Source organism: Melanostigma gelatinosum, assembly GCF_949748355.1.
Source record: "Melanostigma gelatinosum genome assembly, chromosome: 6".
Classification (NCBI taxonomy): Eukaryota; Metazoa; Chordata; class Actinopteri; order Perciformes; family Zoarcidae; genus Melanostigma; species Melanostigma gelatinosum.
In genome coordinates, this window is record NC_136639.1 from 27,598,574 (window position 1) to 27,614,133 (window position 15,560).

The 15,560-nt window shown below is 45.8% G+C and overlaps 1 protein-coding gene across 2 annotated transcripts in view; it reads right to left on the reverse strand.

The window, feature by feature from the left end:
- nr6a1a (nuclear receptor subfamily 6, group A, member 1a) overlaps window positions 1-15,560 on the reverse strand; it is a gene marked incomplete at both ends in the record, with an annotated part of 81,047 nt that overhangs the window by 49,569 nt on the left and 15,918 nt on the right. For both annotated transcript variants that reach the window (XM_079270244.1, XM_079270243.1), the window contains one exon: window positions 13,661-13,708. In XM_079270244.1, the coding sequence (XP_079126370.1) occupies window positions 13,661-13,708 (48 nt within the window). The remainder of the gene's footprint in view (window positions 1-13,660; window positions 13,709-15,560) is intronic.

Here is a 15,560-nt window from a genome sequence, read left to right on the forward strand (position 1 = left end):
TTCAACGAAGTGTGATTTGCGTTGGTTAAGAAGAAACAAAAAGGACTTAAACATGATATCTGCCGGGGCTTTCAGCCACATTTGAATCAAGCAGCAAGAGAAAGGGCGCGTTCCATACATTCTTTACAATCAAATAATGATTTAACGTCTTTCTACCGACACCCAATCCATTCAAATCTCTTCAACATCTCTGAGAACTTCCTCCGTGCCGTGTGTGCGTTCCCGAGCGTGAACAGGGATGCTAATGTGTGTTCAGTGAATATCAGGGTCGATTAGAGAGTCTCGTCTGGTCGGCTACAGCAGATTAGACAGGCGGAGCAGATCCAGGCCGCAGGCTGGTCATCTGGCGCTCTGACCCACATTGCTGTGATGTGCACGTCACTTCCCATTACACTGACAATCGGACGCCACATCAGCTGACAGCGCCATGATGTGCATACCCTCCCCGCGGGCGAGGTCCTGCTCACCGTAACCGCGTGCTGTCATACTCCATCCCTGGCCGTCCCGGCGCCTGGCCACAGGAAGTGCTGGATGAGTCACAATGAGGCATTGCCGTCACAGCTCTCGGTCCAAACTGAGGGTTGTAGATTTGGCACGCTAGCAGAACGCTGACCTTGATGCTAATATGCTCAAATCTAAGCTTCAGGGTGTCACGTCAAATAAAATGAATTGTGACAGCAACTTCGCTGAGCTTTATTTTCAGCCAAAAGCAGCATGTATTTAAATGAATATCAGTTCTCCGCATTAAGGCCAGGACAAGTATTCACATCAACAGCTGAGACATTTGTCAGAAGCACTTGTCATCACGACTCGCACAGCATCTTCACTTCAGTGACTTATCATTGTGTCCCTCTGCGAGTGACGCTATGCCACGGCTGGCTTTTTTAAACCAACACACGTGTCCTGCCCTCTGCTGCTGATGCCGAGTGCAGAACATACAAAAACGCAATAACACATTTGATCTCCCAATCTGACATCTCAATAAGCACTTGGACCAAAAATACATGTACCCAGGCAGCCCGTCACCGGTGCGTCTGTGGAAGCACAGAAACAGTAAGAGGCCTCGTGGCACTTCTGCAGCTGGCTGACAGAGGCAGGTCTGTTTGCTGGCTGCCGGAGAGATAATTGGCAGCTATGGCGTAAAGAGCGGGCTCAGCAACAGATAAGGGCCGTGTGGAAAGCTCCATAATCATCAGGGATTAGCAAATGATAAATCATGGCTTCACACAAGTATGCTGTCACTGCTGGAAGAGCTGGAGAGAGAGGTAGGAGAGAGCGGATGTGGAGAGATATAGATGGGGAGCATGAGAGAGGAGAGGAAGAGAGTGAATAGTAGTGAAGATGTGGATGTTTTTGCTGTAATTCAAAAGGAAACACAATAATACCATCTAGCAGGTCAGCAGGAGAGGCAGGCTGACAGGGGGAAATGAAAAGAGGAGAAATTAAAAGCTCTGCCAACAAGCCGGCTAATACAATCTTCTGCCTGTCAGATTACCTTCTTTAATCCAGAACGGTTTAACGCCTCTTAGAAATCTGAAAGGAGACATGAATTCAGCAGAGATTTTCCTCTGCTAGCGAGGAGGAAGGTGGTGGGGAGGAGGGTTAAGTCTCTGAGCAACTCTCCAAAGCACTGGCCTCAACAACTCTGCTGCACAGTCCTCAAACTGCTCTGCAGAGGATCAGCCAATCCCAACCACCGCAATGTTCGACTCAAGCGTCCCCGATTTATACCGCAGTGTTCATCCACCACTGCCAGTCGAGCATTTATGCATCTCTAAACATATCATACATGAGCTCTGTGTTTGATCCACAGCGGAGTGAGCCTGTCCTTCATCCATACGGGACAAAAAGACGATCTTAACTGTGGCTGAGGCGGAGCTGATTAGGTCACCAGAGCACAAAGCACAGTACGGCACATTAAGGACAGTGTCCACAGTGGTGCAGCGCGGCGACACGCTCCCATACTGGGACCAAGCGCGATGCTTTGTAATATTTGTCACATAAACAACTAGAAATGGGGCTTTACGGGAATAAAATGGCGGTGTATAAAAAACAGAGAAGATGATGACCATGTTTGGTGTAGTAGGTGTAGCACTGTGCTAACAGTGGCAGTAATAGGGACTCTGATTTGTTACATTTTGCGCATCTTCCATCATCTTACGTGTGTCTGTTGCTGCATTGGTGGCTGTTGAGTCATTGTTTTTTAGGGTGCACCTGAATCGATACTGAAATGGGAGGTTTTGCAGCTGCCAACAACCTGCTGGTATTGCTTCTATTTCGCTCACTTATTTTAGGTGAACCCACCTGACCGTGCTTTAGATCCACCGGGTCTGTCTGGCCGTGAGGCGGCTCAGGCAGCACCTAGGCACAATAAAGGCCGATCGGTATCCAGGTCATTCCCGTGCTGGCTCACCGTGCTGGCTCCCACTGATAACAGAAATGTGAAATCAGTATTGCCGCCTGTGATTTTCACTCGCCAGCTCTGTGCCGTTTCTAAATGTGGCAGTGTGAGGCTTCCCTGCTCTGTGGCTGGAGAGGGTGCTTTAAGACGACAATGATCACAGCGATGGCCGGTTCTCTGCTCCCTGCTGCTGCTTATTACTGCATTGCGGGTGCAGCGAGTTCGAGCAGCGGGCAGACAAGGAAAACGTTGATCCCCACTCTTGCCGACAATCCCACCACGACACTGCGTCGACTCGGCGTTTAGTGACATGGATTATGTGCTATAAAGCACATAATAGCGAGCGTTATAAAACATTTTGTTTGGGTATGGCAACATACGTCTGCCGCGTTTTAATGACTCGATTAAGGCCCACAGATTCAAACAGACTACGAGTTCCCAAATAACAAAATATGATAGCGCAAGGATTTTGGGGGTGGGCTTTGACAATTCCAGATTTCAAAGGGCGCCGCAAGTCTGACCTGCGGATAAAGTCTGTTGAAGATAAAAAGGTGGCAGCAGGCTCCAGAGAAATGTCACGGTTAAATCCAGAAGACAACCACAAAGGGCTCTCTCATCCCGCTTTGTTAGAGATCCTCAAAACTGCCGCGAAAAGAGGCCGGATACATATTCATCAGCCTCTGCACTCACGACTGAAATGAGCCGACAAAGCTTTGGAGAAGAGAGAGGAGTGTAACACTGTGCAGTTCTCGCAGGCATGCTGCTGGAGTGAATAAGTCAACGAGTCGACGGACGTGCTCAAGTGCATCAACGGGTTCAAAAGGTGCACAGCAGAGAGAGAAAAGACAGACAGGCAGTCAGACAGGCACGTCAATCAGCGCTGCACAGGCGAGGACACTAGCTGCTGCAAGGAGGAACTGAGGAGAAGCAGTGAGAGCGATGTTTAAGATGAAACAGAGTCCCGGTTTAATGCTGAGGGAGTAGCACGGTTACGGTTGCAAATGAAACCCCTGGAGCCTTGGCAGGATGATCCATGGCACGTGGAGGTGGGGGTTTCTGGAAAGACTTGGCGCTCCGCCTGATGGAGTCCCTACACTGGAGCAGGGCCGGCCTGGACACTGCTGCCCGTCCCCAGGTTCAGCCAGTATGGCTCATTAATAATGGTCATACATCGCTTACGCCCCTCAAGCCCCAAAGAAATGCACTAAGGCTCGTCAAACTGTGCTGGACAGACAGGTTCTGTAAATATTCTCATGCTTTTTCTACAGGCAGGGTTCATGTCAGTCGGGGTTTAAAGCTGTTGGGGGCTGCTATTCCGTGCCAGTATTTCGTATCGTTAAAGATGATGAGGGAGGTTCTAGCACATTGAAACGTATACAGAAACCGCTACAACCCCAGTCAGAGCCCAGCGACTGTTGTCGCATGTCACTTCCTTTTCCTAAGCATGACGTCTTATACTGCCAAGGAATGGCCAACGCATTCCAGAAAGATCATTTGAAAAAGCTGATCATTTGCAGATTTCCGTCTCAAGAATTGGATAAATTGGACGCACCACTAAAACTACAATAATCATTTTCATCTGTGCCAAGACCAACATTAATGAAAACATAATGCAACCCTTTCATTTATGTTCAGGGTTGCACAGAACTAAATGTTTCACTGGGTTTAAGGTCTTCCAAATAACAGCCATAGCATTCTCGATAGGCAAACAAGGAAATTACATCATACTTAGCTGATCATGTGTGGTGAATATAACTGCAATATAACTGGTCTCTCCCATTTATCTAACCGCGATTCATTTATTGACTCACAGACCAATCCACTTTACAAATATGACAGTTCAATTTGATACTCCACAAACCAGTGCAGCAGTAAATCTGATCATCAACTTCAAACCAGCAGATATTAAAATGTCAAGCCGACTTAAAGCCTGTTTTGTGACCGACACCTCAATTAAGGCATATTTGTTGAATTTGATTGAGTTTGAGGAAGATCACTCAGGGCGCGAGTGATTTACTCTCCTCATGCACTTCCATTAGCAGACGTCTTGCCGTGCCCGTGGATTGTACAATAATAATTGTCAAGCGGCATGATGAGATGGGAAAATGTTTGAGAGCATGAGCTGGCAGCCTCCCAGCCAGAGTATTTATGAACAGGCATCTGAGAGCAGCAGGTTAACACACACACACACACGAGGAAATAAGTTGCAGCCATTCCCACCATTAGAAAACAGATTGTATCTCTGTGCCGATCTCACCGTCGCCGGGGAGACTCTGAAGTGAGAAGTGGAAGAGAGAAATGTTCCAATGGAAGTGGTGAGGCGATGACAGGAACCAGTGGGTGGTTGTGTTCCGTCACTGGTGGATTGCCAGGATGTGGAGGCTGGGGGGCTTTGGATGTGCGGATATAGTCATCTTCCAATCCAGGATCAGTTATGGACTCAACATTTTCAGTTCCTGAAGATTTTTCATATTTTAACAAGAAACTTTCACTTGCAGTAACTTTAACCAAACCTCAAGTCCAACAGTAAGTCTGTTCCTAGTGCACAGACTAAACTCCCCTGGGGTTCTAGTCTGAGACTAGATCCCCACATGGAGCACATCTTGATGTTTTAGTCAACATTTAGGTCCTGTATCCTATCCAATGGTCACCACAGCACCATGGTGACATCGGCAACTCTGCATGTGACGATATACTTTTCAGCGATGTATAATCTTATCCCTGACCTCAAGTTCACCCTTCACACGCATGCAGTCCTAACAACCGGCATGCACGATACACAGACTTTAAATATCAGAGCTCCTTTTGCTGAACTTTGCATGTGTGCCGGCATTGGCCTCGCTTCAGGCGGCGGCGAGTCCTGGCTGCAGACCAGCCCGCTATGCAACACGACAGAGTACACTGTGTGCTTCTCATTGTCCAACCCCTGGAATGTGCTGACGACGCAGGGTTCACTCGAGTTCAGTCACACTGTAGCACTCTTCACTTTGGCCCCATCTCATGCAAGCCCAGCTTTTTTTTTTTTTTTTTTTAAACATACTTTTGAAAGTTTGTCAGTTATGCAAAGCCTCTGGGGACCACAGCAGCAGCAGCAGCACTATCAAGAGCCCTGATACAAGAGCACAGCCACGCCTCAAACCAACGAATAAATTCTCCCAAGAGCAGGGAGAGCGGAAGTGAAGTCAGATGACAAAAAGAGGGGGAAAGGAGAGGGAGAGATATTTGAGAATGAAAAAGCCTCCGTGTGTCTCGGCATGCAGCCAGACTGTGCAAGTGCCAAAGAGGGAAACCACTGAAACCCGAGCCAGAGGGACTGAAAAAACACAACGGATTCCCACCTTGTCTGCGAGTGGAAACGGAGGAATTAGGAAACTGTGGAAGAATTCAATGAAAAGAGGAGACAAGGGGGCATATAGACATAAGAGACTAATGTCTGCCATAACTTGTGTATTGAAATAGGAATATCAATGCAACACAGAAGCTATTCAAAAAATAAAAATCGCATTTACCAATTATTTATCCATTTGCTCAAAAAGCCTTTGTACAACATTCTGGTAGTTATTATGATTCAAGGTGACAATGATTTTCAAGGTAAGACTTTGGGGCTTTTGTTTGGGTGTAAGTGCTAGATGGAAACAATGACAATAATTCATGGAACACAGAAATTGAGAAATGTTTAGTATCATATTGTGGTAATAATGAGGTCTCCTCTCAGGTCAGTGAACCGTGTCAAAGCTGCAGAAAGAGAACTGTGCCTCTCTCGCACCAAAGTGATCATTCATTATGCAGAGAGCAGCAGCGTTCTGAAAGCCTGTGAAACACACAGAACATCTGTCCATCCAATCCTCTCATTTTCCATCAGATTGATCCAACCAGAGCACCAATCCTGCAGAACTGCAACGAATCTCTCTACAATGAGTCGATCATAGTTGCTACCTCCCTAACAGGTTTCAGTTAGTCTTCAAATCAGAAGCACGACATGCATGAAATGCCACGTGAAAAGATTCAGAAAAAAACAAATAGTGTTCCAAATCTTTTCTTCTGTGTCGAGGGAAACAGAGGAGAGAGAGAGAGAGCAGACAGACAGACACAGAGAGCATTAATAAAACATGACTGCATGAGTTTCCAACCTCAAAGAGGCGAACACAGGAAGGAAGGCACACTCCCAGAGCAGGAGCTGAGGTTCAGCGCAGGGTGAAGGGAACAGTAATCTCGAACTAGCTCAACACTGCAGTGCACTATAAACTGCGGGCACAGCAGCGCTCTCTGATCACACCTCGCCTTCCTCCGACTGACCTCGTCTTCTGTCCCATTATTCATGCAGTTTCTCATCACCCCCTCCCCCCCACTCTTTTTGTTCTGCTTCTTGCTGCAGACTGAAGGTGGAAGAAGCACAGGGTCGGCAGAGAAGGTTGAGTTTAATTAGTAGTTCAGCAGGAGTCGAGGATGACGGAGTTCATCACGTCTGCGGGCTGTTTAAGGAAACCCAAACCTTTGCATCGCCGCCTCTCCTCACTAGACGCTATTTCAACCTCCACGCAGACATGGGCGGTAACACGCCTTGGCATGGTGTCACGCCACACAGGCCAAGAGAAACACACACAGGATTGGGATACTCAGCTATATCTAGAGTGTCTTTTTTGGTGACAGCATTATAAATTTTCCATTGTTTTAACCATCTGTTGAGAGCTGAGGTCTGACATCATAGCAGGCTTACAAAAAAACAAAATACACATTTCGATTTGAATTGCAGACATTTTGAAACGATGTGGTTTGGATGGAAGCAGCCAGCGAGGGACAGGCCACTGTGATTTTCCACTTGTCTGAGTACAACTGCAGTGACAGAGACAAATGAAACAACGGGGCAGCTTGATTTGTCTCATTCATATGTTATATATGTTGATTTTCTGTGACAATTAAAATAGCTGCCATCAATCAAACAAACCGCAGCGAGACCAGCGGTCCTTTCTGGTGCCCACGGTGAACATTCAACGCTGTCGGTGAGTTTGAGCTTTAACCAAAACCATCGACCGTTGACTGTACCCTGAGGGACACCACCCCCCCACCCCCCCCACCCTGCTGGAAAGCATACATTGTGAGATAGTTCAGTTCTGCCCTCATGCAGAGCAAACTGAGAACCTCTGTCTGTGGACTACGAGTCAAAGCTTCCACCTTCAGTTCGCTGGAATCCCCGGGACACATTCCATCAAGCACCAAATCAGCTGTGACGCAGGAGGTGTCACTTCTAAGGCTGCAATAAACATTCATTGCTGTCGGTGGGTTTCCATAAAAACAACTCACTGATCAATGAATGCAGACTGCGGTTCAAACACCTCAGTAACCAGTTGGCCATGGCATTCATCGAGAGCACAGACCTGATAACCTGCCATTGGTAATGCGACTAATGAAGGTAAAGATGTTCAAGGCCTCTGGCGAGCACATTGCTTGCAGTGTACTAATGTCACCATACAGGATTTCTTAGCATTGAAGTTCAGATGTCCTTCCAACATTTACAGTGATGCTTTGGTTTTTAAGGGTCAGTTCACCCACATGATGCACACATTTTCTGACTCACCACGAGTGCTATGTAGAAATGTGCTTGTTGTTTTTTCCTCCAGGTTTCGAGATATTTGATTCAGACTCCCTTAAATGTCATTATCCGATGCTGAGAGGATCACAAACGAGATTCCATTGACCTCCATTGTATTAGGATGGCGGCAGATATCTGACAAGTCAAAATCTGGATAAATGAACCGAGAACTATCTGCATGACTATATACCACTAGTGGTAGCTGATCATTTTGTACCTTATGACAACCAGGGTTTTGGGTCCGGTCTATCCTCGTGTCCTTTAAGAGTTCAATGCTTCAGACAAATGGCAGAAATTCTGGTCAAATATGATCAGTGTTCATGAAGGTAAAAGATTATTGAAAGCCCGGTTCGATAAGGAATGAAGCCGGCCCGCCGGCCGAGCATTTGGGATTTCTTTTTTTTTGAAATTATATTTTTCCCCAACAAAAATATGTTCGAAAAATAGCAAACTCCTACAAGGAATCACTAGCACGGTTGTGTCGGTAACGTTAGCGAGTGTCCAGTCGAGAGACCGAGAGCTGTGTCTTGCTTGCCAACAGCAGATATCAGTGAAGGGGGTTAGCCATGAAATTAGCGACAACTACGGCCCAGGCTTACTTAAGTTGGACCAGCTATTCTCATTTCAGGAGGATTTTCAAACTATGAAATTGAATGGAAACCAATGGCTGCCTGAAATGTGGTCAAGACCTACAAAACCCTTTTCTCATTTTACAAAATAAGTCATTGTTCTCAAATGTTTAAACACTGTAGATGAATTTTGCCTAACTAAAATTGGAAATACTTACAGTATTCTTTATACAGGGAGCATTTATATTGCCTCTCAACGGCTCCACACAGCCAGCGCAGCTAACAGCGCAAACAACGGGAGCAGTGCTAACAGTGCTAACAGAGCCGACAGAGCTACCTGAAGTGCTACTCTTTCAGGAAGCTTTGTTCATACTTGCACCGTGCCTCTGTAAATGGCGCCCAAGCTCCGAGCACGCACAAAGGCGTTTGTTGTGTGTTGCATTATTCTCCGAAAGGCAAAATAATGTGAAGCAGCAAGAAGACAAGTATAACCGGAACAACGCCATAAACCAACCTCACAATAATTACAGCATTTTCTTTCGCGTGCGCCTCGCGCCGGCTTCACTACGGCGAGTATGGAAGGCCATTATCAGCTGTAACCACTGTATGAGAGCAGTGTAGAGCGGCGGCCGTGAGCCAACCAACGGGACACGCTCACATGCACTAAAAAGCATGGGCCGGCCGGCTATGTGAACAAAGAGGAGAAGCTCTGATAACACACAGAGGGAGAGAGACTTAATTCTGTACTCATCTATATATCTTTACAGAGACAACAGCTGTTTGCTGCTTTAAAAATGCTCCAAATATTGAATTTTAGGACCTTTAAATCAGAAAATATCTGATCAGAAGAGAAGACAAATCTGACTAAACATACAATGCCGACCGTCATTTCTTGAACTTTGAGTTATAGGCACCTCTCAGATGGTACAACATTAAACGAGCGGCATGGAACCCAGCCCTATGTAATGCATGTTTGTGTGCTCAATGAGAGTGAACCTACAAAACAGCTGCCTTCAGGAATGCATTGTTCTCATTGTACATATATGTATTAGACCAGTCATCATTTATTCAGAGCATCATGTGAAGTCAGAATAATATCTGTATCAATTCAACAAAAGTATTGATTATAATAAGCATAATGTCCATAAAATGTGGGTTTCTCACCACATTATTCTGAGAAGGGGTTCAGCATGTTGCCTAAAGCAGCCTCTCCACCATGACCCAGATGTTCAATTCCATGACTTTTCCCTTATTAAGTGTGACCATCACCTAAACATTTCTCAATTTCTGTGTTCCATCACCTCAAAATGCTATTCTGTTCATTGACCTTTCTTAACTAAAATATACATAAACTCTGCCATGGACACTTAAAGACAGACCCACTGCTGTGGGGTTTTTATCTCAGACTATTGTAATTACAAGAGAGTCACCCAAGTGTCCAGTAACTACATTTAACAAAGAGAAGGAACCGAGAAACAAACTAAGTCCTGCTTCAGTTCAAATTGACCCACATATTCATTTATGGAATGTAACAATCTGCCTGCGATTCTTGGAGTTTACCAGCCTTGTAACCCTATTTCACTGTGTAACAGGAGGAGGAATAGGCAGATGGAAATGACCCTGCAGTAATTGCCCCGTTAGGTAATGTTAACATGCAGGGAAACACATTGATGTTTTCCAGCCAGAGCAGACCCGGGACACGTGCTTCTACAGTGGAAACGTGTTGGAGCGGACAATGAGAGGCAGCCGGTCCTTCAGCAGTCTTAATAAAGAGCAAAGCAACTCTTCTTCTCCACACTCTCACACAGACAGTGCTGGTCATAAAGACAGTCTTTTCTTCTAAGCGTCAACCGTGCATTTATATAAAAGCATCACTTTGATATCGGGGTGTACAAAACAAAACTCACGGTTGGGTCGGGTACGATACAGTGGAGCCACGGTTCGGTACAGTAGAAAACTATAAATGCAGAGAAATGTACTTTATTTTAAAATATATTTATTCATTACAACTAACATCATGAAGTTATTCTTTGACTTTGAACAATGATGGAACTATACCTGAGTGACTCATCTTCTGGGGTGTCTTCTTAGCAACACAAGCATAAAAAACAAAAACTGCTCCTTAATGTTAGGTAGTATTGTTACTTACAGCTTGTAAAAGAGATTTTTAATCTCAATGGGACTACCTGGTTAAATAAAGGTTTTTAAAAAAAACCGTTAAAAAACGGACGGGTCAATACGAATACGCGCCCCGTTACACCCCTACTTCGATATCTTCAGGGTAAATCATTGGAAAAGAGCACCAAAGCACCAAACTACTGCTATTGTTTTAATGAATTCTCTTTTTCAGTGTTTCTCTTGGAATTGTATTCTTGTCACAGTGACAACCTCTAAAAGTACATGAATTCTAGAAAACAAAGCCCCTTAACGTCTGCAGAATGTTTAAGTTTTGGGAAAGTGTGATACATTACTGAGGGATTAATCTACAAAGAAAGAAGTGAATGATTTCATAAAACGTCAGAGGGGCTACAGCTTTGAGTGGCGCCACACAGAGGCCTGCTGGGGCTGATGGGTATGTTTGCTACATATATTAGGGCCACACTAGTCTGCTTGTTTATCCCTGTGGAGCTGAGCTTTGTCATCACACACTGAAGTTATAGGCAGTGACACTGGGAACAGCACGACCCACTTCTCCCTGACCTGGAAACTCACGAGTTGCATCAAGCGAGAAAAAATGAATAAATGGACGGTGAATCAAATCTAGGCTCATCATGAATTATTCAAATGATAAGAAGCACGGGGGTCAGCAGCTCCTGAACACTCTGCAGCACTCATGCCATGTTCCCAGCACAAGCGGCTGGGGTAGCATGGGAGAAGGAGGAAGGCGGCTACGAGTGGCCACTTATCTACACATGAGCGAGACAGTGAACTCCACTTTAAAAAAGGAGAAAAAAACAGCACAAAGGAACAAAGGGGGATCTGAAGTGGTGTCAAGTGTTTGACTGCTCTGCTGTGTAGCACGTAGCAAAATGAAAACCTGGTGATCTGAAGTGACTTTTGGACACAGGCGTATGAAGTTAGCGCGGGTACGCGAGGACAAAGGAAAAGCATGCGCTGGGCTCCGGCCAAGTAGTTCCATATGGGTGTTGAGTTCACTGGGTCCAGGTGGCACGTGGTAGCATGTAACATGTAGGTCCTGTATGGATCTACTGCCCCCTTATGGCCTGGACGTGCAGTGTGCAAGAGGCCTCGCTGCTTGTGTGATTTATGGGGGGGGGGGGGGGGGGGGGGGAGTCATGATGAAAGACCAATGAAACTAAATATTCTACATATTATTTATAGGAAACTCTTTCCTGATGACTCTTATGCTTCTTCTAACTTGATACCACCGTCAACATTCATGATCCAGTTGGACATTTGGGGCAAAGTTGAGGAGAGAAAGTTCTGCCCCCAGCTGGTGATGATGATGATGATGATGATGATGATGATGATGATGATGATGATTGACCAGGGACCAGAGGTAGCTCAGGATCCTTCTAATCCCACTGATGACCTGCCCGGCAGCCATTGGTCAGTAGTGATTTACATTCAGTATGAGAAACATAAATACTTGATCCGAATAGATGTGTGTGAATAAGTGTGCAGCTCCAGCTTTTATGGACTCCTGTGTTTTACCACCATCCTAAAGAGCAACATTGCTGCCACGGACACTGCTCTCTCATCGACTTATAACCCTACGAACCACAAATCAATCCCCAATAAATGACCATCTGCAGGTCCATGAAGATGGAAATGTATGCTCCGAGTGTGGAGAGGAGGATTCAGAAGAAGTGTCGACTGAAAAAAAGAAGAAGAAATTTTCTCATTTGAGATACCCAAGTGGACGTTGTGTTGAAAACAGCTGTTGCTAACTCAGCTATTTGGCCCCTGACCTGGGTTTTTTGGTGACTGAATGGGGGTCTCTGAATTCCCACCCCTGTCAGAGCATTTACAAGCCTGAGCCCTGCATCAGCCCCCCTTGACCCTAACATCACCCTTGCCCAGTGCATGCACCGAGGCATCCCGGGAGGAGAATAGGGCCAACAGAGAGAGCGAGTGGCCGCGGCCGCGAGCCCACCTCGTCAAGTTTACAACCCAATCAGGCTCAGCCTCATAAATCCACGCCTCCTCCTGCAGCATGCAACAATGCCAGCCATTCACTGTGTGCGCAGGTTTAATAGTTCTTCTCCGGCTTCTTTCGACTTCTTCGCCTCCCCCCCTCCTTTCTCCTCTTGCAAGTTTATAGTGGGAGCAATGAGAAAGCCCAGGCTGGAGGAGAACTGCACACAATTAGGTCAGCACAGAGTCATGGCGAGGTCAGCAGCATCTTCTGAACTGTGTCCGACCTCTGACCCCCACCGTGGTGCCAACTGGCGCTGCGATGGCAGCCAAGGGAGTCCCGAGTGAACTTCGCCTGAACCTGGAACTTAACGTTGGACCATCGCCTCACCACTGGCCCTCTGGACCAAGAGTCACACCCGAATATTTGTCACATCTCCAGTTTAGGTTTGCATTGAAACCATGACGACAGTGGCGTGGACATTGTAGCCTTTCACTTGGAGGATAAGATCTCTGACCACTCACATCTACACAGACTGAGGCTATTCATCCAATGGAGCAGATATAGAACACAGAAACACAGTAATCATCCTGTAATAACTACATGGAGACATTTCCTTTTTACTTCTCACCCACTGTGCTTCACTTTTACTGCTTGAGAGCCAGCTGATTAATGCTGGTGGAAGTAGCTTCTCCGACATTATTGAGTTTATACTCCCCTCTTGTGGATTTGATAGGGAATTATAAGACATTCAACAAACATACAGCCCTCCACTTTACCACTAGATGGAGCAACTATCATGACTATGTCATACCAGAAAGTTAAACTGACCCAGACTGCAGTATGAACAGAGACAGATGTCTGACATGTCTGACTGTAATGTAGTCAGTGATATTTCTGAAGAGGTGAAGTCAATTGAAATGTACTGGGCTTAAACAACAGCCCTACTAAGCTCCATCTTTACATCCTGTCTGAGAATACATGTGTGTTTGTGAACTCACCCATGCTGTCGTTCTTTTCAGACTCCAGTGGAAGGTCACTGTAGAAGCCTGGAACAAAAAACAAGGGACACAGGCCAGCTGTTGGATGTTTTCACAGAGAGGGAACACTGCAGACGATATTTCAGAGGTCTGAAATGTACATTACATGGGCCCCGAGGAGCAGTGCAACCATATAAGAAAGGGGTTTATTTTTATTTAATTAGAATCAAACAATGCATAAATCTGTCTTAGACTTTGAATCAGGAACATATCAAGAAGCAATGCAACTGTATAACACAAGTATAAAGGCCCTTTTCTATTTTCCACCACATCTGAATATAGTGAAGATGAGGCACACTAGACCCGTGAAGGAGTTAGTTAGTTCTGTGCACCGGTATTTACCGGTGCATTTCTCTGATGCAATGAAAAAGACATTCAGAGGTCCGAGTCATACTGAACCCAGGGCTTAAATACATGTTGGGCTTTGTATAGACCACTCATGGAAAGAGGATTTTAGTATCCAGAAATAGAAATTAAACTCCTATTCTGCAACTTTTCAAACTTGGGTTTATATCTCACACAGCAGATTGTGCCTCCTCTGCTGCTTGTTTGAGCAGAACATGGGCTAATTCTGTCCAACACTTATAGTAAATGAGTACCTACATTAGCTACAACGTAAATGGTAAATGGCATGTACTTGTATAGTGCTTTTCTAGTCTTCCGACCACTCAAAGCACTTTAACACTACATGTCATCATTCACACCCATTCATACACCACAGCTACAAGAGCAATCTGGCTGAAGAGTCTTGCCACAGTTGTCCGTACTGAGTAATAAGTAACGGAACTCAGTCAGACAGAAATGGAATGCGTCTTACTGGCGAGTACTGACTAACTGAAGCACGAACTTGGACTACTTTTGACCAAATTAAATTCCTGGTAAAAGTTTAAATTGACCCTTTACTAAGTCCCGCCCCTGAAACGCAGACTGGCCAATCACAGCGTAGCATCGGCCCGCTCTGACTAGGGTCCAACAACTAGCTCTGCTCCACTCAATGGTTTCAGGTGTTCTTCATGTTCAGGCTGCGTGAGTGATCTGGAGCTCGTCATGATTGAACACAGACATCTTGCAATAACTTTAGCCAACTTTATCTTTTTCTATAAACCTAACCATAGTTGCAGTTAAGATAAGTTGAAGTAAAGAAACAAGCACACTTCCAAAAGTGTTCCTTTAAATGTGATCACTTCCATGTCAAACAATACAAGTAGGGGCCATCACACTGCCATGAGAACTATTTCAGGTGAATGGCTTCCCATAGGTAATCTGGAATATTCATCAACTGCACAGTAAAAACTGAATCAAAGTGCATCACAGATAATAGCGTTGGACCACACTGACTGAACCAAATTAGATTTGAAATGCAAGGCCTGATCTCATCCGACTACCACACGGGTCTGAGCACAACCCCAGAACAATCTGTTTGCTTCATATTGGTTACTCTCTTGCTGTGTTTTATACCCTCTTTTCCCCCATCTCGCCTCCATCAGCAGCCTGGCCATCTGTGCGGCCGGCGTCTGGAGACACGGCGTCTACTTCTCACTTACACGGCGCCCGGCCAGCTCCATCACTCATATCCAGACGAGTGCAGAGTGTGGGCTGTCGGTGCCTCAGATCCCCCTATCTGTGTCCATGTACCACCCTGCTATCAACAGCTGTAGACCCCTGACCCGACACGCGCCAGCTGCCCCCCCCACACACACCCACCCACCCCTGCCCCACAGTCAACACCAGCATATGTTCTCCCTGGAGCGTACACCGACACACACAGGCTCTGTTCCAACACACACACGTAGCCATTAAATAGCCATGCTAACATCAGTAGCGACTGCAGTTTGTTTCTATTCACTTGAGCCAGGTTTTC